At 45.1% G+C, this 22,511-nt stretch overlaps 1 protein-coding gene across 1 annotated transcript in view; it reads left to right on the top strand.

Moving 5' to 3' along the window:
* The first annotated feature begins 5,451 nt into the window (after positions 1-5,451).
* GNE (glucosamine (UDP-N-acetyl)-2-epimerase/N-acetylmannosamine kinase) overlaps positions 5,452-22,511 on the top strand; it is a 114,906-nt gene continuing 97,846 nt past the window's right edge. Inside the window, exon 1 of the mRNA XM_077475388.1 lies at positions 5,452-5,630. Coding sequence (XP_077331514.1) covers positions 5,577-5,630 — 54 coding nt within the window. The 5' untranslated portion in view covers positions 5,452-5,576. The remainder of the gene's footprint in view (positions 5,631-22,511) is intronic.

Raw genomic sequence — 22,511 nt, 5'->3', positions numbered from 1 at the left:
TTAGATCTATACTAGTGTCCCCAGCAGTTTAGGGTTCCAAAAAAGGCAGTGTTAGCGGGATCAGCCCAGATACCTGCTAGCAACTGCATTTTTCCCCTCTGCCCAGCCCAGCCCAGCCCACCCAAGTGCAGTATCGACCGATCACTGTCACTTACAAAACACTAAACATACATAACTGCAGCGTTCGCAGAGTCAGGCCTGATCCCTGTGATCGCTAACAGTTTTTTTGGTAGCGTTTTGATACAGTCGCTAATAGTCAGGAGCTTTTTTTACCTGTGAGGTGTGTACCACTAAATTTAGAGCCCATATGTCTCAAGAGTATCTTGCGTGGCCAAAACATCAGCCGCTTGGGCACCACATGCTTGACCAGACATATGTTGACCTGCCATGCAGCTCGTTGGCAAGTGTATCTCAAAGACCCACACCAAAGAACAAAGCAGACCTCTCCTTGCTCCTCATCAGCTGGGATCTCCAACCCCACTAGACCTTCAGTCCTCTCTGAAACCTGCTCTGAGAGGAATGAAGGTGTAGAATTAGGTGTGTCACAGCCAAGTGCTTCCGGGCACTCTGCTAGCAGTACACCCACGTCCGATTGTAGCAGGCAAATTTCCCTGCCCCAGCTGCTGGACCGTAGAAAGAAGTTCACTCCCAGCCATCCACATGCCCAGCGGTTGAATGCTAGCTTGGCTAAGTTGCTAGCACTTCAACTGCTGCCTTTTCAGTTGGTAGACTCGGCTCCCTTCCGTGAGTTTGTACAATGTGCGGTTCCTCAGTGGCAGGTCCCCAAACACCACTTTTTCTCACAGAATGCGATTCTACCGTCATGTGGAAGGCAATGTCCTTGCCTCGCTGGACAGGGAGGTCAGCGGTAAGGTGCATATTACCACTGACTCATGGTCCAGCAGGCATGGACAGCTCCGTAGGCGTTCCAGGGGCTACACAAGTACACAGGCAAAACGATGCCATGCCGTGCTTGCGCTGGTTTGTTTGGGGGACAGGAGCCACACTGGGGCAGATATTTTGTCAGCTCTGCAGGGGCAGGCCGAGAGGTGGTTGACGCCATACCAGCTTAAGCCAGGAATGGTGGTTTGCGACAATGGCACCAACCTCCTCTCCGCCCTCCGACAGGGCCAACTGACCCATGTGCCCTGTGTGGCTCACGTCCTTAACCTGGTGGTGCAGCAGTTCTTGGGCAGGTACCCGGGCTTACAGGATGTCCTGAAGCAGGCCAGGAAAGTCTGTGTGCATTTCCGCCTATCATTTAATGCCTGTGCTCGGCTGGCTGAGCTCCAAAAGGAGTTGAACCTGCCCAAGAACCGCCTTATATGTGACATGCCCACCAGGTGGAACTCAACATTGGCCATGCTGCAGCGGCTGCACACAGATCATGTTGTCCTTAGTGACCCAGAGGACTCCGGACCGAATGCCTCAGCTAACCTACGCTGCATGGCCTCCTTAATCCTGCAAAGCCTGCGGAAGGATCCTCGTATTCTTCAGATCAAGGAGAGGGACCATTACTGGCTGGCCACTCTCCTTGATCCACGGTACAAGGGTAAGGTTGCCGACCTTATCTGGCCGTCGTAGAGGGAGCAGAGAATGATACATCTCCGGGAGGCCTTGCAGAAAGGACTGTGCAACGCGTTCCCAGAGACTCGGAGGTTACAAACTCCTGGTCCTGGACAATGTGTTGCTGAGGCATCGGTCAGAAGGAGCAGTGGAGAAGGTGGTCGTCTGACCGATGCGTTCAGACAATTTTTTAGTCTGCAGCCCCAAGGTATGATCTGTTCCAGCAACCATCGCCAGCGTCTGATTTACATGGTGCAGTAATACCTAGGGGCAAGGTCAGACTTGAACACATTTCCCACGAAAATCCTCTGGCTTACTGGGTCTTGAGGATGGATCACTGGCCAGAGCTTGCACAGTATGCAATTGAACTACTGGCCTGTCCTGCATCCAGCGTTCTTTCGGAACGCACCTTCAGTGCTGCTGGTGGCTTTGTTACTGATCACAGGGTGCGCCTGTCCACTGACTCAGTTGATCGACTGACCTTCATCAAGATGAATCAGTCTTGGATCACCCACAGCTACCAAGCACCTGAAGCTGATGCAACCGAATAATCTTTTTTTAAAATATCACATCCCTTCAAGACTGCCTATGCTGATGCTGAGTGACTGTCCTGTTATGTTGATTGTCTATCCTCTTCCTCCTCCACTAAAATGTTGGAAGAACATTTTTGGTTCTGGGTGATGTCACCAGCCCAATTTTTCAGCCCCTATTTAAGAGGGACGTTTAATTACAATTTTTGATACAATGCTTTGCAGTAGGGCTCATTCCTGCACCACAACTAGAGTATATAGTTTCATAGTTAGTTAGGTTGAATAAAGACACCAGTCCATCCCGTTCAACCTGAGTGAGTGTCTACAATTGTTCCTATCCCTGTACATTGCACACTCATGTCAGTCCCTACCCTCAAGGAGCCCACAATCCAAGGTCCCCATTCATATACTAGGGCCAATTTTGGACAGAAGCCAATTAACCTACCTACATGTCTTTGGATTGTGGGAGGAAACCGGAGTACCCGGAGGAAACCCACGCAGGCACAGGGAGAACATGCAAACTCCAGGCAGGTAGTGTCGTGGTTGGGATTTGAACCAGCAACCCTTCTTACTGCTAGGTGAGAGTGCTAACCACTACACCACTGTGCTGCCCTATATGGGAGAGGTTGCAGTGTCGTGGCACCAGCACCAGTGCCAGCAGCCCAATTTTTCAGCCCCTGTTTAACAGGGGCGTTTAATTAAAATTTTTGATGCAATGCTTTGCAGCAGGGCTCATTCCTGCACTACAACTAGAGTATATGAGAGAGGTTGCAGTGTCTTGGCACCAGCACCAATGCCAGCAGCCCAATTTTTCAGCCCCTAAACAGGGGCATGTAATTGCAATTCTTGATATAATATTTCACAGCAGGGCCCGTTCCTGTGCCCGCCCAGAGTAACTGTGAGGACTTATAGTGTTGTGGCACCAGCACCAGCACCACAACCACCAAAGGTCAATTTTTCTACCACTGTTCAACAATGGCATGTAATTACAATTTTTGATATAATCGTTCACAGCAGGGCACTCCAGCGCCCACCAAGAGTCACTTTGAGGGCTTACAATGTTGTGGCAACACCAACACCTTGTTCCGCCATTTCTGCAGAGCATAGAGGGCAGGCCCCTACTTTCAAACATCCAACTTAAAAACATCTCCTACTTGCAAACGGAAGGAGACAACAGGAAGTGAGATGAAAAAAGACGGACGGCAAAACAAATTATACATGGGGGTGATAACCCTTCCCTATATTTTCCAAAAAGCTTAAAAATAGATTTTTTGACTGGAGCTACACTTTAAAAATGTACCAGTTCAAAATTACAAACAGATTCTACTCAACACAACAAATCTACACAGTCCCTGTCTTGTTTGAACCGCCTGTATACTGCTGTTCTGAGTATATAGGGCCTGGGGGCCCCACTTTTTTCCTTTTTTTAATATGAGTATGGGGTTCCCCTTAATATCTGCACAAGACCCAAAGGGGCTGGTAATGGGCAGGGGGGGCTACCCATGCCATTTTTCTCAATGATTTTCATCCATATTGCCAGAACCAGATATTACATTAAAAACGCAAGCAGTTTGAAATGACTTTTTTCCGTTAAATGTCATTTTGTGCAGGGACTGTTCTAAACACGGGAAACACGTGGCACTTCACAGGCATACTATAGACACCCCCCAGGCACAATTTTTAAAGGAATATTTCAGCTTTTTTTTCACTTTAATCGTCATTAAAATCAGTACTCCCGCCAAAACGGACATTTTTAAAAACATTTTAGGCATTGACCCATGTCCCCTGGGGCAGGAACCAGGCCCCCAAACCCTTTTTAGTACAGTGTCTTGCATATTAGCCATTAAAATTATCACTTTTTATTTCAAATGTTCGAGTCCCATAGACTTCAATGGGGTTCTAAAGTTCGTACGAATTTGCGGTCCGTTCGAAAGTTCTGGTGCAAACTGAACCGGGGGGTGTTCGGCTCATCCCTACCCATGGACTGACCAATAAGGCACTGCCTGAGGACCCCCTGGGCCAATCACAGAGCATCCTGGTAGCAGCAGGTGTGGGGAGCGAGACAGCAAAGACCTCTAGGTGCCAGCACCCGACTCCAGGTGCGATCTCAGCAAGGCGTGCGGGACGTCGGTAGACAGCTGCTAAGGTAGCTGGGCTGCTCCTTCAGTCCGCGCTGCTCACCCATGACCCGACTGCCAATTCAGTTCAGCTGTCAGGGACAGAAACTAGTTCTACACAGCAGCGCAGCCCCATGACTGTGAAGGGGATGGATCTGCAATGCATCCAATCCTCTGATGCTGCCTAGCCGTCCGGAGAGAAAGTGGAGTATCTGACCATACACCCCTCCTGTGCTTCTGGATACGAGGAGCAGCGGAAGTTGCTGCAAATAGAACTGATTTCCATATCCCTCCTGCAGCCGCCAAATGTTTGCGGGGGTTGGGTGGGAAACTAGCATTCACCGGCTGCAGGAGGAATATTGGAGGATCAATTCTTCTATATGCAGCGGCTCCGCCGCTCCTCCTATCCTTCTTTTTTTTGCCGCCCCTGGCTCCGCCCCCCATGTAAAGTGTGACACGCTTGGTATCTATTTACTCTGCGTAACATCACCTTTCACATTATATAAAAAAAAATTACTGTTTTGTTTTTTTTTAATTCATGAAAGTGTCCCTTTTCCCAAAAAGCTGCGTTTAAAATACCATGTGACATAAAATATTACAACAATCGCCATTTTATTCTCTGCTGAAAAAATAAATAAATATGTATAATGTTTGGGGGGTTCTAACTAATTTTCTGGCAAAAAAAAATACGGATTTTAACTTGTAAACACCAAATGTCAAAAATAGGCTTAGTCATGAAAGGGTTTAATGGCCATGTTCCGTCACATTTGGCTACCCGCTGGACTGCGCCGCCGTATGCGTTCCACCTCTGAGTCCAGGTTCAAGCCCCACCATCCAATTATGCTGAGCGAAGTGTGCCCGCAACGTGGCGAGCGAGGGGCCCTGTGTTGGAGCGCATATGGCCACGCGCACACTCCAGCGGGTAGCAGAATGATCAAGTGGTCAAAGGGTGCAACACCCTAGTGATCTTTGATGGCTTTCATGTTGTTCAGGTAAAACTCCACCGCTGCAAGATCGCCTACTTCCTGCCTTGGTAAAGGCAAAGCCTAAAACTGGATGGACCTGTGTCTTTTCTGTGAGTCCGGGAAATTCCCCAGCCCTTCTACATCCATCCGATGAGTGCCTGAAATGAAGTCATGGAGAGGAAGGAGCGGAGCCCGGCCAGTTGTAGCAGAGGAGATGTCAGTGATCGGGATTTGCATAGTGGGCGGAGCCGTGTCCACCTCCGTTAGGAATGGAATGCAATTGGCAATGAAAGAAACACTCTACATTTCATCGGGTCCAGCGGCTGGGTGGATCAGAGGGCTCCGCGCACAGCACAGCGGTGAATCGGCTCAGCCTGGCACACATCCGACCAATCGGGATGGAGAACAATCACTATCATCGCACTGGTAACAGCTCTGTACGAGGTCCCCATGTAAGTCAGATGTCGCCTTCCTTTTTTGTCAGCACAGGCCTGGGGACATTGATGTAGAGAGGGGAGGATGTACGTGACTACAGCAGATGTCAGCATGCCACGTCCCTGTAACAGAACAGACTCCTCTATTGTCATGTCTTTGTCTGTCCTACCCATTATACACTGCCAATGGGGGGGGGGGGGGGGGGGGACGACTCGGACACATCATTCCCCTTCTACGATACTCAATTGTGCAACAAAAAGCAGCTGTGTGTGTGGCAGCCAATCAGCTTCCTGCTTTCATTTTCAAGGATAACTGAACAAGCTGACGGTACAAGCTGATTGGTTGCCATGCACAGCTGCTCCAGTTTTTCCCAACAGCGATCTTATTATTATTATTATTATACAGGATTTATATAGCGCCAACAGTTTGCGCAGCACTTTACAACAGTAGGGTAGACATTACAATACAATTCAAGACAGGGAGAATCAGAGGGCCCTGCTCGTTAGAGCTTACAATCTAGGAGGGGGATCTTATTATTATTATACAGGATTTATATAGCGCCAACAGTTTGCGCAGCGCTATACAACATGAGAGCAGACAGTACATTTACAATACAATTCAATACAGGAGGAATGCACTTTCCAGCTTTAGTAAATAAACCCCATTGTGTACTTAAAAGTGGGGTATGCCTGTATACAGGATTTGTATAGCGCCAACAGTTTACACAGCTCTTTACTATTTACAATGGGGGACAGTAGAGGGTGTTTTTTTTTCCAACAAAAGTGGAGTTAATCTCTATTTTTTTTTAACCTCCTCCCTCCCGCGCTATAGCCGAATGACAGTTACAGCACAGGTCTTAATTGCCGTGAGGCCGTCATATGACGTCCTCCCATGCATGAGCTGCCTGCTTGCCCCATGTGATCATCGACTCTATGGGGGTTATTTACTAAAGGAAACTCCACTTTGCACTGAACGCGCACTTGGAGTCGCTGTAGATCCGAGGGGGACATGCAAGGAAAATAAAAAACAGCATTTTAGCTTGCACATGATTGGATGATAAAATCAGCAGAGCTTCCCCTTAGATTTACAGCGACTGCACTTCCAAGTGTACTTTCAGTGCAAAGTGGATTTGCCTTTCATAAATAGCCCACTATGAGACTCGGCTGTTTACAGATCGGATCCCGGTGTTCTGGCATATAGCGTCCGGCTATCGGATACTGTTCGCCCCATACTGTGCAGGCACAGCGCTTGTGCAGTACGGAGCAGAAGGAGCTTCGGAAAACCTCTAAAGATGAATGGCGCCTGTGCCGTGAGTCGAGGTGGTAGCCCCACCATCCCAGTGGACATAGGGTTGCCGATATTAGAGGGCCCCTTGCAACCTCGCTTCGCTCGCCACGCTACGGGCATGGCCTCGCTGCGCTCGGCTCTTTTTATTCTAACTCTATGTCCACTTGGATGGTGAGGCTACAATCTGGACTCACGGCGCAGGCGCCGTTCATCTTCGGGCTATTTTCGGAATCTGTGTGTGCTGTGTACTGCGCATGCGCAGTACACAGTGGACACTATCCGATGGGGGACACAATATGATAGGACACCGGCCCCTTACCACGTGAGCAGGCAGTACAATTGCAATACAGTTCAATGCAGAAGGAATAGGAGGACCCTGCTCATGGAGCTTACAATCTAAAGGGAGGGATCTATAAAATATCCCTGTTATTAGTCATGCATTTAGGAGAAAAAAAATGATGTCGATGTAAAACCTGATTGGCATTTAGCCCTCGTTCACATCGACTGTGGCTTTGAATTCATGTGACTTCATCTGAAATTGCACACATTTCAAAGCCGCATGTCAGTGCGACTTCAGGTGCAACTTAGAAGACATCTGTGCGGCTTCATGCAGATGTCTATTCAAGTCACACCCAAAATCACCAAAAATAGTGCAGGAACTACTTTTCAAATCAGTGCGGCAACGCAAAGTTGGCATCGCACAGTTTTGAACAGTGCCAATAGGTTGCAACTTGTTACGCGATTTGACCTGGCCCCTGATGACGCATTCTTATGTTGAAACGTCGGGTGGAGTGAAGGTCGTGGGACGCTGACCAGAGACACGGTGGCCATTTTGTCGGTTGGAAACATTGGTTCTTTTCTTTATGCAATTAGCAGACCTCCAGCTGTTGCAGAACTACAAGTCCCATGAGGCATAGCAAGACACTGATAGCCACAAGCATGACACCCAGAGGCAGAGGCATGATGGGACTTGTAGTTTTGCAACACTGGATGTCTACTAATTGCATATCCCTGGTCTAAAGTGTCGGTGTAGTGGATCGATCGGTGCAGAGGGACTGTTGGGGCCATTAACTAGGGATGCACTGATATCATTTTTTTTTTTTTTGAGTACCGATACTTTTTTTTTTAGTACTCGCCGATACCAATTATTGATACCTACTGCAACTGTTTTTTTTTTCACTTCAGCTGTCAGCACTGGTACAAAGCATTGAAAAGTTAGTTACAAAAAAAATAGATTTTCTTTTAAATTTTGTGTTTTTTTCAATGTGAAATGTGTTAATATATATGTGTAAAGATATTCTTTAAGAAAGCAAACAAAAAAAAGTTTTCATTGTTTATCGTTAATAAAATAGACGTGAACAAAAAGAAAAAAGCAAGAAAATATTAATTAAATGGAGGAGAATAGGGAGTTAATTCAGGCTCATTAGAGTAAATTAAGGGTTATTAAGGGGTTAAACAGAGGAACGTTTGTTCATCCCTTTGATCTACAGATGAAGAAACAGAAATATACAAGAAGAAACAATGTTTCTTTTAATTTTAGTGTTTCAGTGGCTGAGCAATTTTGTTAATAAACATTCCAGCTGCTTTTCTTCTTTTTTTTTTTGACAGCTCCAATTACAGGACTTTTTTAACACTAGGGAGACCCACTGACAGCTCAAAGATCCAGGCCTAAAAATATTGGTTTCAGGTATCGGTGCATTTGCACGAGTACTGATACTTGTGCAAATACTCAGTATTGGCACAGTTACCAATACTAGTATTGGTGCAACCCTACCATTAACCAATATAAACATTGTGTGCACCCTACACACTGACGGTAAGGGTCAGTAGTTTTGGGTGCTGGTGGTGGCTATTCTATACACTTTATCCAGTTCTGGATGAAGATCTCTGATTCGATCGTCTTCTCAGTTTTATTATTGATGGACTTTATTGTATATTTATTATTTTAAGTGCTACACCTTCCTATTTTATAAACTGACTTGTCATGTAAACCAGGGCTTAAAGTGGTAGTAAACCACTGAAAAAAAAAATAAAAACCCTACAAGACAATAACATAATGTGCTAGTATTATGAAATACTTACCTTAGAACTAGGCCCCTCCAGCGCACCCGGCCACAGCCGAGGGAGCCGATATGTTCCCTCTGCATTTGTTTCCGTGTTTGCTGGCACTGGCACTGTGAGTAGCCGAAGCCGGAACGATGTCACTCCCGCACGTGCGCATGGGTGTCCTTCGTTCCAGCAAGGAGCTCTGAATTTCCGTCACGATCCGCCGGACCTTTAGAGTGCATGTGCCGCTGGCGTCAGTGGCTGCATGCAGGGCAAATATCTCCTAAACCATACATGTTTAGGAGATATTCATTTTATTATAGGCTTACCTGTAGGTAAAAATCACCAAACGGAGGATACAACCGTTTTAAGTGATTCTAAAGCCCCATACACACTATCAGATTTTCTGCTGATTTTTTCCTTCAGATTTATCAAAACCATATAATATGAGGTCAAATCTTAGCCAATTAACCAATTTGAAAAAGTAGTTTCTGCACTATTGGTGATTTTTCAGGTGCAGCTTGCATAGACATCTGTGCATGAAATTGCACAGATGTCAGCCAAGTCGCACCGGAAGTCACATTGCATGAAATCGCGTGATTTCAAGTGAAGTCACGCAATTTCAAAGCCGTATTCAGTGTGAATCTAAACAAATGGTACTTTAAAAAAACAAAAAAAAAAAACATTATACTTACCTGCTCTGCACGATAGTAATGCACAGAGTGGCCCTGATCCTCCTCCTCTGGGAGGCAGCTTCCTTGGCTGAAAACAATAGGAGAGTTTAGTTCCACTTTAACAGTTTCAAAAAACAGTTCCATTCCAGCACGTGCCAGGAATGTAACTGTCACATTGGTTGTGCTCTAAACCAAACTGTAAAACCATCCAATGGCTGGTGTCATAATTGATCACATGTGCTGCACCATAGCAGTTGCAAATTAAACAGAGGCCAAGATGGAAGCTTCCTTTGGTCAAAATGATTGGAGGGTTTAGTTCCAATTTGAAGTGACACTGAATGATAGCCTTGGTTTTCAAAAATAGTTTATGCAAATCCATTAATTAACCACTTTTCACCCTTAATGACCGGGCCATTTTTTTTGCGATACGGCACTGCGTCGCTTTAACTGACAATTGCGCAGTCGCGTGATGTACCCAAACAAAAGTAAGAGTAAACACAAGGAAACTGAATGTTTTTACATAAGTTTATATATTTTTCTTCAGTTCAGGTTAGTTTTTCATATGTCCATTTTTTTAGTTGTTGAAGAAACTAGTCACAGCAGGACAAAGTTTAAACAAAAAATGTTTCTTGACTAAGGGCTCATTTACACCACAATCTCTGTGTTCACTGTTCATTTCATCATGCGTTTTCCGTGCGTTTAAAAAAAAAAAAATCTTTTTTCATTTTATTGTCTATACTAAATTGCATATACACATGGTTACACATGCTCATGCTCCTTTGTGGTACATTCGCTTGCATTCATGCGCATTTTCAGTGCATTCTGGTGCAGAAAAATACAGCATGCTGTACTTTTTGTAAACACACATAAATGCACTGTAATGGTGTAATCTGGGCTCTTTGGAATACATTAATTTTTTCTGCACATGCATTGGTACTGCCTTTTTGTTGCATTTTAAAACACACCTGACTACATCTGGTGTAATTGAGCCCTTAAAAAAGACATAAACATAGACATAATCGATATAAATGAACAACATCCATTTATGTCCACAGAAAAGGAAGAAAAACCCTTCAATAGAAACACCCCCCAAAAAAATAGTCTTGGATGGGAGCAAATTTCAACATATGTTACGGACATCCCTTTAGGCTAGGTGCACATTTGTGTGGGTGGTTGCCGCTGCACGTGTTCTTGCACCTGCAGAGGAAAACACGCTGCCACTCAGGAGATGCATACATATCATCCTAATGGCACCCCCATGCATCAGAAATTGCACTGCACTATGTGGTTTATCTGCAACCACATTTTCTGTGAATTTTCAGTGGATACAGCACTGTGTTAAAGCGATCTTCTGTCAGTGTCAATAAAAAGTTAACAAATCCCCAAATAATTATTGCATAATGCAGTGATTTTGCCTAAATTGGATCGCATGGGTATGAACACCAATGCGATCTGATTCCAGTGTGACAAGAAAAAAAAAGTGCCTGCATCCTCTGTTCCTTTTTGTGCATTTTGTCATTGGTCCCAAAAAAGTGTCAAAAGTGTCCGATCTGTCCGCCACAATGTTGCAGTCAAGCTAAAATTTGCTGATCACCGCCATTACTAGTAAAAAATAATAAAAATGCCATAAATCTATCCCCTATTTTGTAGACGCTATAACATTTGCGCAAACCAATCAATATACGCTTATTGTGATTATATTTTTTTTAACCAAAAATATGTAGTAGAATACATATTGGCCTAAACTGATGAATACATTTTTTTTTTTTTACATTTTTGTTTTGGATATTTATTATATCAAAAAGTAAAAATTTTTTTATTTTTTTTTAGTTTATAGTGCAAAAATTTAAAGCTGCAGGGGTGATCAAATACCACCAAACAAGAGCTCTATTTGAGGGAAAAAAAGGATATCAATTTTTTTTAGTGTACAGCATTGCACGACTGCGCAATTGTCAGTTAAAGCGACGCAGTGCCGTACCGCAAAAAAATGGCCTGGTCATTAAAGTGATTGTAAACCCTGCACTACTTCTTTTACCTACAGGTAAATCTATAATAAGGCTTATCTGTAGGTACCGTGAATATCTCCTAAACCTGCGCCATTTAGGAGATATTCACTGTATCTGCATGTGCCAATGTCACTGAAGAAACGGCTCGCTTGTGGCGTTTCTTCAGTAGCTGTGCCGTGACCGGTGGCTCCCTTGCGCATACGGGGCTGAAGTGGTTAAAGCATACATGAGAGTTCTGGTGATGGGTTTGCATATATTTGAATGGATTTACTGCTTCATTTTCATGTCCTGTACTATAATAGGGCACATGTGGCAAATTCTGATAAGGTTATATTAGCTTAGCAGCAAGCATATTTTAGCGTCAGATAAATCCAACCAATCAATGATGTGTACATTGGTTACTAAGAGATGCAGTGCTTTGTTCATTGTCTGCTAGAATTTTTATCGTTAGGTGGAAATGGAGGGTGGAATTTTCAGTAATATATCATAATTAAAGATGCATCCTGTTCAAACTTTTTAATTCATGGAAAATGAAACTTTGGTTGAAAAAGGAAGTACCGTAAACAGCGTCATACCCAATTGTTCATTTTTTTCCAGCTGACCAGCTTTTTTTAGGCCTCTTGCTCATGAGAGAAAAAAGCAATGTTTTTAGCTGTACCTGTATAGTGGTGTTTTGTTTTCCTGAATCTGAACACCGGTGCATGTTGTCTATGGGACATGGGACAATGCACACAGCTGCCTAAAGCAATATGTTCAGAGCTGTAAAAAAAAAAAAAAAAAAAAATGAACTTTCCCTTCTGAAATGTTAACAGCAACTATTGTTACTATACCCAAAACAGGGAAGACTCCAGATACCCCCTCTAATTTCAGACCAATATCACTCCTTAATACTGACATTAAGTTGTACGCGAAGTTGATTTCTCAACGTCTAGTTATGCTACTCCCTACACTTATTCACCCGGATCAAACAGAGTTTACCCTGGGTAGACAGACTTCGGATGCAACCCGTAGGATGATTAATATCATTCACATGGCCGAACAACAGCAAAGGCCTTCTCTGCTTCTGACGCAGAGAAGGCCTTCGACCGCATACACTGGCTTTATATGAGGAGAGTCTTGGAGGCTTTTGGTTTTACCGGCACTATACTCTCAGCTATCCTTGCATTATACTCAAACCCCTCGGCTAAGGTGAGCGCTTCCGGAGTCTTGTCCACTGCTTTCACTATTTCTAATGGTACGAGACAGGGATGCCAACTATCCCCATTAATATTTAACCTGTTAATGGAACCCTTGTCCATTTATATTAGGAACCACCCTACGATCCGGGGTTTCCCAGTGGGCGCTGATAGTCATGTCATCAGTTTATTCGCTGATGACATCATTCTAATTGTGACTGAGGTGGAGTCTTCCCTGGCGGCAATTTCCGAGGCTTTGACTTTATTTAATCAAATATCTTATTATAAGGTTAATGAAAATAAGTCCCACATCCTTGGTCTGGGAGTTGACCCGGCTGTCCAGGCCCGCCTGGCAAATACCTACCCTTACTCATGGGAGAGCAACGGGATACAATACCTGGGCATTACGTTAACGACTAGAACTGCACAGTTGGTGGAGGCAAACTACACGACGTTTTTCCAACAGTTAGATCATAAACTACATTCCTTGTCCAAGGTAGCACTAACATGGTCCGGACGTTTAGCGGCACTCAAAATGATAATCCTCCCTCAATTTATATATTTGTTTCGTCTCTCCCTATTCCAACCCCTGACTCCTACCTTACTAGGGCTCAGGTTATGCTGAATAAATTTCTATGGCAGGGGAAGAAGGTCAGATGTGCATTCCACAAGCTTATCAAGTCTAAATTGTCAGGGGGCATGGGACATATTGCATTAAAGGACTACTATTTAGCAGCTTGCCTAGCACAAATTAGACAGTGGTTTCAAGGTGGAGCTGGGGCTAGATGGCTTGAGTTGGAAAAGCACATGTGCCCTTATAGAAACCCACTGGACTTACTCCTTGCAGCTAGTCTCATGCCCACCCTACCCTCTAGTATCTCTCCACCTATGGTAGCGGCCATTGCGGCTTGGAAAATTCTGCTTCAAACCCCACTGGCCGATGCTCCCTTCAAATCAGTCCCATTGCCCCTTACATGTCTTCAACTCCTCATTCCTAACCTAAATATCAAACACTGGTTGGCCAGAGGTGTCACCACTGTTGGTGCTTTACAGTTGGGACTAGTCACAAAGACCTTTAGGTTACTCCAATTGGAGTTCGGTTTACTGCCGGGCGACATTTTTACCTATAACCAAATCTCCCACTTACTCTCAACTCTCCCGAACCCGTCAATCGTTTTACCATGGAGGGCCCATCTGTATTTCACTAACCCTATCACGTCCATTAAAGGTATCTCTCTGATGTACGGTCTTCTGCAACAGAAAACAACATTTCTTAAAACCCCCTCCATGCGGTCGTGGGAATTGGAATTGTCCAAGTCCTACTCCGTTGATCAATGGCGTAAAGCCGTCTCTTCCACCTATAAGGCCACTAGATGCGCCAACCTGTGGGAACTTTACCAGAAGTTGTTGTTACGGTGGTACCTGACGCCCTCTAGATTGGCCTGCTATACCCCCCAGTGTTCATCAATGTGCTGGAGGAATTGTGGATATAGAGGCACACTCTTCCATATATTCTGGGAGTGCCCAGTGATCCAAACTTTGTGGACTGCTATATTTAGCGTAATATCTTTGATCTCTAACACTACTGTGCGCCCATGTCCAGGTCTGGCTATTTTATCTCTAGGTATAGATGCTGTACCCCCTACTTTAAGAAAGATTATTACCCATATTCTTCTAGGCGTGCGCCTGGAACTGGCCAGAAAATGGAGGTCGACAACGGCTCCTTCTATCCTTGACGCTCTTCAGACAACTCACTTACATATCTCTTATGAACTAATGTTCGCCTCATCTTTGGGCAACTATAAACAGGCTTACACAGAATGGGAACCTTGGCTGAACTGGTATGGGAAACATGTGGTTTAGTTGGCACCCTGCGGGGGAGTGGTTTTGTGGCTAGGGGGGGGGGGTGCGGCCGGTCGGCCCGGGTGCAGTTTGATCCCAGTTGGGGCGCCCGGGACGGTTGGGCGCGGTTCCCCTGTCACTTCCCCCCATCTCCTTTTGTTATACTCTTCCATTCACATGCTTTTGAGTCCACAAACGGCTACACTAGATTGTATCACCCTGCCTTCAACTCAATTTCTGCCTTAAATTATCTTTGTTCTTGTTGGTAATACATTGCCTGGACGAATCTTTACTTTCCAAAATAATCCATTGCTGAACCTTTTGCACTTTGTTTTCTTCTGCTCGTTGCACTACTTCAATGCTGTTTTAGTCTGTATCTGTAACCTTGTATGATCACATATCTGTATGTCCCTTCTTGCTGTAATTCTCGTGGAAATTTATAATAAAAATATATTGTTATAAAAAATAAAAAAATGAAAATGTTATGTTTGAGTCCAGAAATATAAGCATATATGCGGGTATATGCAAGTAGGATAAATTGCAGTACTGGCAGCTAGAAGGGGATAAAGAATGTTATGCATGTATACACGTACGCATGTATACTCGTCGGTACAGGAGTATTGTGAGGTCTTTATGGCCATGACCTGTGTTTTTTTTTTATGGCCATGACCTGTGTTTTTTTATTTTATGGCCATGACCTGTGTTTTTTTACTCAGGGTGTTTCTGCCCACCTCTGCCAGAAAGATCCTTGTATAAGGCTCATTCCCACTGGCGCTCAGTCCCAGATAGATCGATCCCAAACCGGCCCAAAGATGCTCCCTGCAGGACTTTTTCTAACGTCCCGCAAGCGCATCGGCCCAGTGTGACATGGGGGGTAGTTTTCAGGTACTTTAGAGGCGATCTTTCTAGAGCTAAAATGCCAGAAAACTGTGTGAAAGGGATCTTATAGATTATTGAGCTAGCTGGAATTATGCTAAATATAGTGCAGAACTCCATTTAAACACTGACAATATCCTGACATAAAAGCAGTAGGCCTTGAGTATAAAAGAATGAGGTAGCAAGTGATGATGATTCCGAGTTGGAGAGTGGAGTCGACAGACTTGCCACCTGGAGGAAAAGCATTTTTTAGAGGACTCGTGGAAAAATTTAAGGCCAAGCTTTTCTCGGTATAAAAGAATTATCAAATTCTTTATCTGTTCTAGTGGGAGTAGTAGAGTAATGCAGGCCATACATGGTTGAATTTCGAACAAATTTTCTTTTCAAAATCAGAAAGTTTTTTTTGTGATCCGATGATGCCACCATTGATTTTTGAAATCCAGCCAACCAAGCCTTTAATTTCAACTCATGTTGCTATAGAAAATAATTTTCCTGGCCGGGAATCTTCTTTTCTCTCCATAAATTTTCTTTTCTTATTACATTTCTCACACGATTCTCCCATCATTGATTAGAAAATCGTTTGTTTTTTGCAAAAATTTCCAACATGTCCTATTCCTCAAATTTGATTTCCGCGCGAAAATCGGCTGTTGCTGCAGCCCACTAATGGTGCGAAATTTGTATGGAAATTCTTAGATACGATTTTCAAAAGAAAATTCTTTCGAAATTCGAACCGTGTATGCCCGGCATAAGCCCATTTCTTCAAAATAGCCCTATGTGCCACCAACAAACATATTTCAGTCTAATGTGCATTACCATTTTATTCCCTCTTAGGAGTTGGCATTTGAAATAATGGGCTGTCATAACCAAAGAGCAGGAGATGAGGGTCTTTGGGAATACAACATTGTGTCACTCCATGTATGAAATTGTTCACATGGTTCCAATAGTTTAAAATGGACAGGCAGTGCCATAAGCAATGTACAAGTGATAGTCTTCCAAGGCCACATAGTGGGCAAAGAGCAGCATGAGGGTCGGGTCAGTTTAGTTAAGTTAGTTTTCAACCGCCACAAGTTTCTTGTATGACTCTGTATATTACATCTGTAATGCAGATAGGAGGAAATACTCTAATATACCATGAAACTGCTGTTTTCCTGGAAATTTCACTGATTCCCTAAGTGCCTCAGTAACATCTGACGTCTGCTCAAATCATCTTCTTCAGTGTAAGCAGACCATGTGCATGGTAGTTAATATTCATACGTTTAGGCAACTCAACGAATCTTGTAAAAAAGAATATCCTACTGCTAACAATGGGACCATTTTACTTAACTAGATGCTGACCGCCGACCGTCAATTGACAGCCAGGCGGCGCACCTATTGTGGCGGGAGGCCGTCATATGACGGCCTCCCGTTTAAACAGGGAATGCGCGCGATCGTGCGCGCGCATCCCTGTTTCTTCGGTGGCGGCGTGTCATGGAAACACCGCTCGCCACCGAATGGGGGTGAACAGCCATTCGTTATGGCTGTTTACCACGTGATCGGCCGTGATGAAGTCACGGCCGATCACAGATGGTCACACCCCGAACGTGCACGGCGCATGCGCGCGATCGCGAGCGTGCTGCGCGTGCACATCGGTGGCGGCGTGTTCCCCGGGAACACTGCTCGTCACCGACGCTGGTAAACAGCCATTGGCCGGCTGTTTACCCACGTGATCGGCTGTGATCCTTTCACAGCCGATCACTAAAATGTAAACAAACCGCGGTAACGGGATGTTACCGGGTTCTCCTCCTCACACACCGATCGTGTGTGAGAAGGAGATTGCGGTAACATCTCGTTACGGCCTACAGTGTACACCAATCACACTGATTGCCCCCCCCCAATAAAGAGGACCTGTCACCACCCCTCATAGTACCTGTCAATCACAGTCCATCAGAGTACCTGTCACAGTCCATCAGAGTATTTGAGTACCTGTCCTAGCCCATCAGAGTACCCGAGTACCTGTCCTAGCCCATCAGAGTACCCGAGTACCTGTCCCAGCCCATCAGAGTACCCGAGTACCTGTCCCAGCCCATCAGAGTACCCGAGTACCTGTCCCAGCCCAACAGAGTACCCGAGTACCTGTCCCAGCCCATCTCAGTACCCGAGTACCTGTCCCAGCCCATCTCAGTACCCGAGTACCTGTTCCAGCCCATCAGAGTACCCGAGTACCTGTCCCAGCCCATCAGAGTACCCGAGTACCTGTCCCGGCCCATCAGAGTACCCGAGTACCTGTCCCGGCCCATCAGGTTACCCGAGTACCTGTCCTAGCCCATCAGAGTACCCGAGTACCTGTCCCAGCCCATCAGAGTACCCGAGTACCTGTCCCAGCCCATCAGAGTACCCGAGTACCTGTCCCAGCCCATCTCAGTACCCGAGTACCTGTCCCAGCCCATCTCAGTACCCGAGTACCTGTCCCAGCCCATCAGAGTACCCGAGTACCTGTCCCAGCCCATCAGAGTACCCGAGTACCTGTCCCGGCCCATCAGAGTACCCGAGTACCTGTCCCGGCCCATCAGAGTACCCGAGTACCTGTCCCATCAGAGTACCCGAGTACCTGTCCTGGCCCATCAGAGTACATGTCCCGGCCCATCAGAGTACCCAAGTACCTGTCACGGCACATCAGAGTACCCGAGTACCTGTCACGGCACATCAGAGTACCCGAGTACCTGTCACGGCCCATCAGAGTACCCGAGTACCTGTCACGGCCCATCAGGGTACCCGAGTACCTGTCGCGGCCCATCAGGGTACCCGAGTACCTGTCATGGCCCATCAGGTTACCCGAGTACCTGTCACGGTCCATCAGGGTACCCGAGTACCTGTCACAGTCCATTAGAGTACTGAGTACCTGTCACAGTCCATTAGAGTACCGAGTACCTGTCACAGTCCATTAGAGTACCGAGTACCTGTCACAGTCCATTAGAGTACCGAGTACCTGTCACAGTCCATTAGAGTACAGAGTACCTGTCACAGTCCATTAGAGTACAGAGTACCTGTCACAGTCCATTAGAGTACCCGAGTACCTGTCACCAGGCCATCAGAGTACCCGAGTACCTATCACCAGGCCATCAGAGTACCCGAGTACCTGTCACCAGGCCATCAGTGTACCCGAGTACCTGTCACCAGGCCATCAGTGTACCCGAGTACCTGTCACCAGGCCATCAGTGTACCCGAGTACTTGTCACCAGGCCATCAGAGTACCCGAGTACCTGTCACCAGGCCATCAAAGTACCCGAGAACCTGTCACCAGGCCATCAGAGTACCCAAGTACCTGTCACCAGGCCATCAGAGTACCCGAGTACCTGTCACCAGGCCATCAGAGTACCCGAGTACCTGTCACCAGGCCATCAGAGTACCCGAGTACCTGTCACCAGGCCATCAGAGTACCCGAGTACCTGTGTCCAGCCCATCAGAGTACCCGAGTACCTATTTGCAGCCCATGTCTCATAGAATATACGTTGGGGTGTTTGCTTTCCAAAATGGGGTCATTTTGTGGGTAATTTCACTGTCCTGGTGGTCCAGGACCTTCAAAAGTGTGATGGGTAGGAATGAAATGAGATGTGTCATTTATGCTCCTAGAACGCCTGAACGTACTACTTCAATGTTCGGCCTCTCTATGTGGCCAGGCTGTGTAAAAGTCCTACACATGTGGTATCGCCATACTCGGGAAGAGTAGCAGAATGTATTTTGGGGTGTCATTTTTGCTATATACATGCTATGTGTTAGAAATATCTTATAAATTGACAATTTTGTGTAAAAAAAAAATGCGTTTTAATTTTTTTCCACATATTCCAAAAACTTCTGGAAAAAAATGAACCGTTCAAAAGACTCATTATGCCTCACAGATTATACGTTGGGGTGTTTGCTTTCCAAAATGGGGTCATTTTATGGGAAATTCCATTGTCCTGGTACTCCAGGGCCTTCAAAAGTGTAATAGGTGGTTGAGAAACGAGATGCGTAATTTTTGCTCGTAGAACGTCTGAAGGTACTACATCGATGTTGGTGCTCTGTATGTGGCCAGGCTGTGTAAAAGTCTCGTACTCGGGAAGAGTAGCAGAATGTATTTTGGGGTGTAATTTGTTGTATACATATGCTGTGTGTGAGAAATAACCTGATAATATGACAATTTAGTAAAAAAAAATAAAAAAAAATAAAAAATCTTCATTTTGCAAAGAATTGTGGGAAAAAATGACAACTTAAAAAAACTCACCATGCTACTTACTTAATACCTTGGGATGTCTACTTTGTAAAAAGGGGTCATTTGGGGGGTATTTGTACTTTCCTGACTTGTTAGTGTCTCAAAAAATGAGATACACCTGATGTACTGAAGGCCTGATCAGAAGTGATCAATTTTCAGTGATTGACACCATAGTTTGTAGACTCTATAACTTTCACAAAGACCAAATAATATATACTAATGTGGGTTATTTTTACCAAAGATATGTAGCAGTATCAATTTTGGCCAAAATTTATGAAGAAAAATTACTAATTAGCAAAAATTTATGACAGAAACGAAGAAAAAGGCATTTTTTTCACAAAATTTACGTTTTATTTTATTTATAGCACAAAAAATAAAAAACCCACTAGTGATTAAATACCACTAAAAGAAAGCTCTATTTGTGTGGAAAAAAGGACGCAAGTTTCATATGGATACAGTGTTGGATGACTGAGTAATTGTCATTCAAACTGTGAGAGCGCTGAAAGCTGAAAATTGGTCTGGTCAGGAAGGGGGTGTAACTGCACTGTACTGAGGTGGTTAAAGTACAACTATGGCAAAAAAAAATGTTTTCATTCTGGATAAAGCACATGAGGGTTATAGTCTCTGTCAGATTTTTTTTCGCCATCTGTGTACCATTGCGAAGATTTCCCTTCACTTTCTGCCCCATAGCCAAACAGGAAATGAAGGGAATTTCTTTGGGGGCCCCTGGGTCACCAGAACTAGTGTCTCCGTTGGAAGATTTCCCCTCTATTACTTTTCTGGGGACAACCCAGGGGATTGGGGATTTTCTTTTACTTTCACCTTCAATGATAACGGTAAATAGTTAAATCTTCTTAAAGCGGAGTTCTGCCTGCAAATACTGCAGCTACTGACTTTTAAAATAAGGGCACTTACCTGTCCAGGGCGCCCGCAATGTTGGCACCTGAAGCCGACCCGTCCCTTGGCTCTCGGGTGGAGGCACCACCGTCTTCGGTAAGGGAATCAGGAAGTGAAGCCTTGTGGCTCACTTCCTGGTTCCCTACTGCACATGTGAGACTTGCGCTGCGCAATCCCACTGGTCCCAGAACACAGCGGGGGGAGGGAGAAGGAGCTGGAAGTGGTCCAGAAGTGGCAGCAAAATACCTGTATTAGACAGGTATCTGTTCCCCCTGAAAGGTGCCAAATGTTCAATTTTTGGGTGAAACTCTGCTTTAACGGGGGTACATACAGGAATAGACATGTACAAGTGTTGTAATCTATCTTCAGTCTATCCAAAACTAAAAAAAAAGTTTTGCCTTTAGTTATACTTTAAAGCGGAGGTCCACCCTAAAATGGACCTCCGCTCATCGGAATCCCCCCCCCCTCCGGCGCCACAATCGGCACCTTTCAGGGGGGAGGGGGGTGCAGTTACCTGGATAATCCAGGTAACTGCACCCACTTCCGGGCTAGCTCTCTGCGGAACGGGGCGTACGTTACGCCCCCGTTCCGCAAGCGCCCGCCCCCTTCAGCAAGTGCCCCGCTGCCTGCTGGGAAACACACAGCTCCCAGAGGCAGCGGGGACCGTCCGGATTGCGCCGCGCGGCTCGCGCATGCGCAGTAGGGAACCGGGAAATGAAGCCGAAAGGCTCCATTTCCTGATTCCCATACCCAAGATGGCGGCGGGACCCGGCAGCCGAGCGAGCGATCGGCTTCGGGTGCCGACATCGCGGGCGCGCTGGACAGGTAAGTGTCACTATTTAAAAGTCAGCAGCTGCAGTATTTGTAGCTGCTGGCTTTTAAAAAAAAAAAAAAAAAACGCGGAGTCCCGGTGGACTCCCGCTTTAACTGGAGATGGCCAGCCTTCAAAATCACATTGTTTTTCTACTTTTGCTTTTTTCAAACTGGGATAACAACTGCTTTATATTTTGTTTCCATTCACATAGCATGACAAAAAAAACATAAGGTCAGGTTAAAACAGATGTGCAGAATTTGAAAACATTTTTATTTGTTCTTACTCACCTATGTAGATGCAGCATCGGTCCGATGCTGCATCTGTCCCCCTCAGCCTTTAAGACCTAAAACTAAACTAAACTAAAACGAGCGATCAAAGACTATTGATTGCTGACTTCTTGGGTCTGCTCTGAGCAGAGAGCATTGACTGTCAGTCATCGGCTCTATACTCTGCCCCTCCAGCGCTCACTGGAGCGCTGGGCTGTAGAGGGAGCAGAAGTGGCTGGCTCAGACTCTCAGCAGTGCATTGAGAGGCTGAGCCATGAGCCATCTGGGACACAGGAGTGCAGAACTAAGAACACTCCTGTGTAGGGCTGAAACAACCAATCGATTAATCGACAACTAATCGATTATGAAATTAATTGATTACTATTTTCATAATCGATTAATCGGCCAGTAAAATAATGGGGTTAAAAAAACTAAAATGAGCCCTTTATAGTACAAAAATATAATCACTACTGTAAATATTACTTTCACTGTTCTACAGTAAAAAAATGAACCCCTTCCAGTAGTTATCTGCTTTTTTTGTACTATAAAGGGCTAATTTTAGTATTTTTAACCCCATTATGTTACTAAACGTCTTAGGCCTGGTTCACATCTATATGTTTATTGGTGCTTTTTGCAGAAACGCACTACAGTTCATTTACATGGTTTCCTATGGGACACGTTCATATCTATGCTTTTTTCAGCCGCTGCATATTTGGAAAAGGTCAGGGACTTTTAACGCAAAACGGTGCTTTTTTGGTTCAATATACTTCAACAGAAAAAAATGTAA

Source organism: Lithobates pipiens, unplaced genomic scaffold (assembly GCF_037356315.1).
Source record: "Lithobates pipiens isolate NorthernLeopardFrog02 unplaced genomic scaffold, aLitPip1_a1.2 Scaffold_13, whole genome shotgun sequence".
Taxonomy (NCBI): Eukaryota; Metazoa; Chordata; class Amphibia; order Anura; family Ranidae; genus Lithobates; species Lithobates pipiens.
The sequence above is the reverse complement of the archived record's forward strand: the minus strand, read 5'-3'. Positions and strand labels throughout refer to the sequence as shown.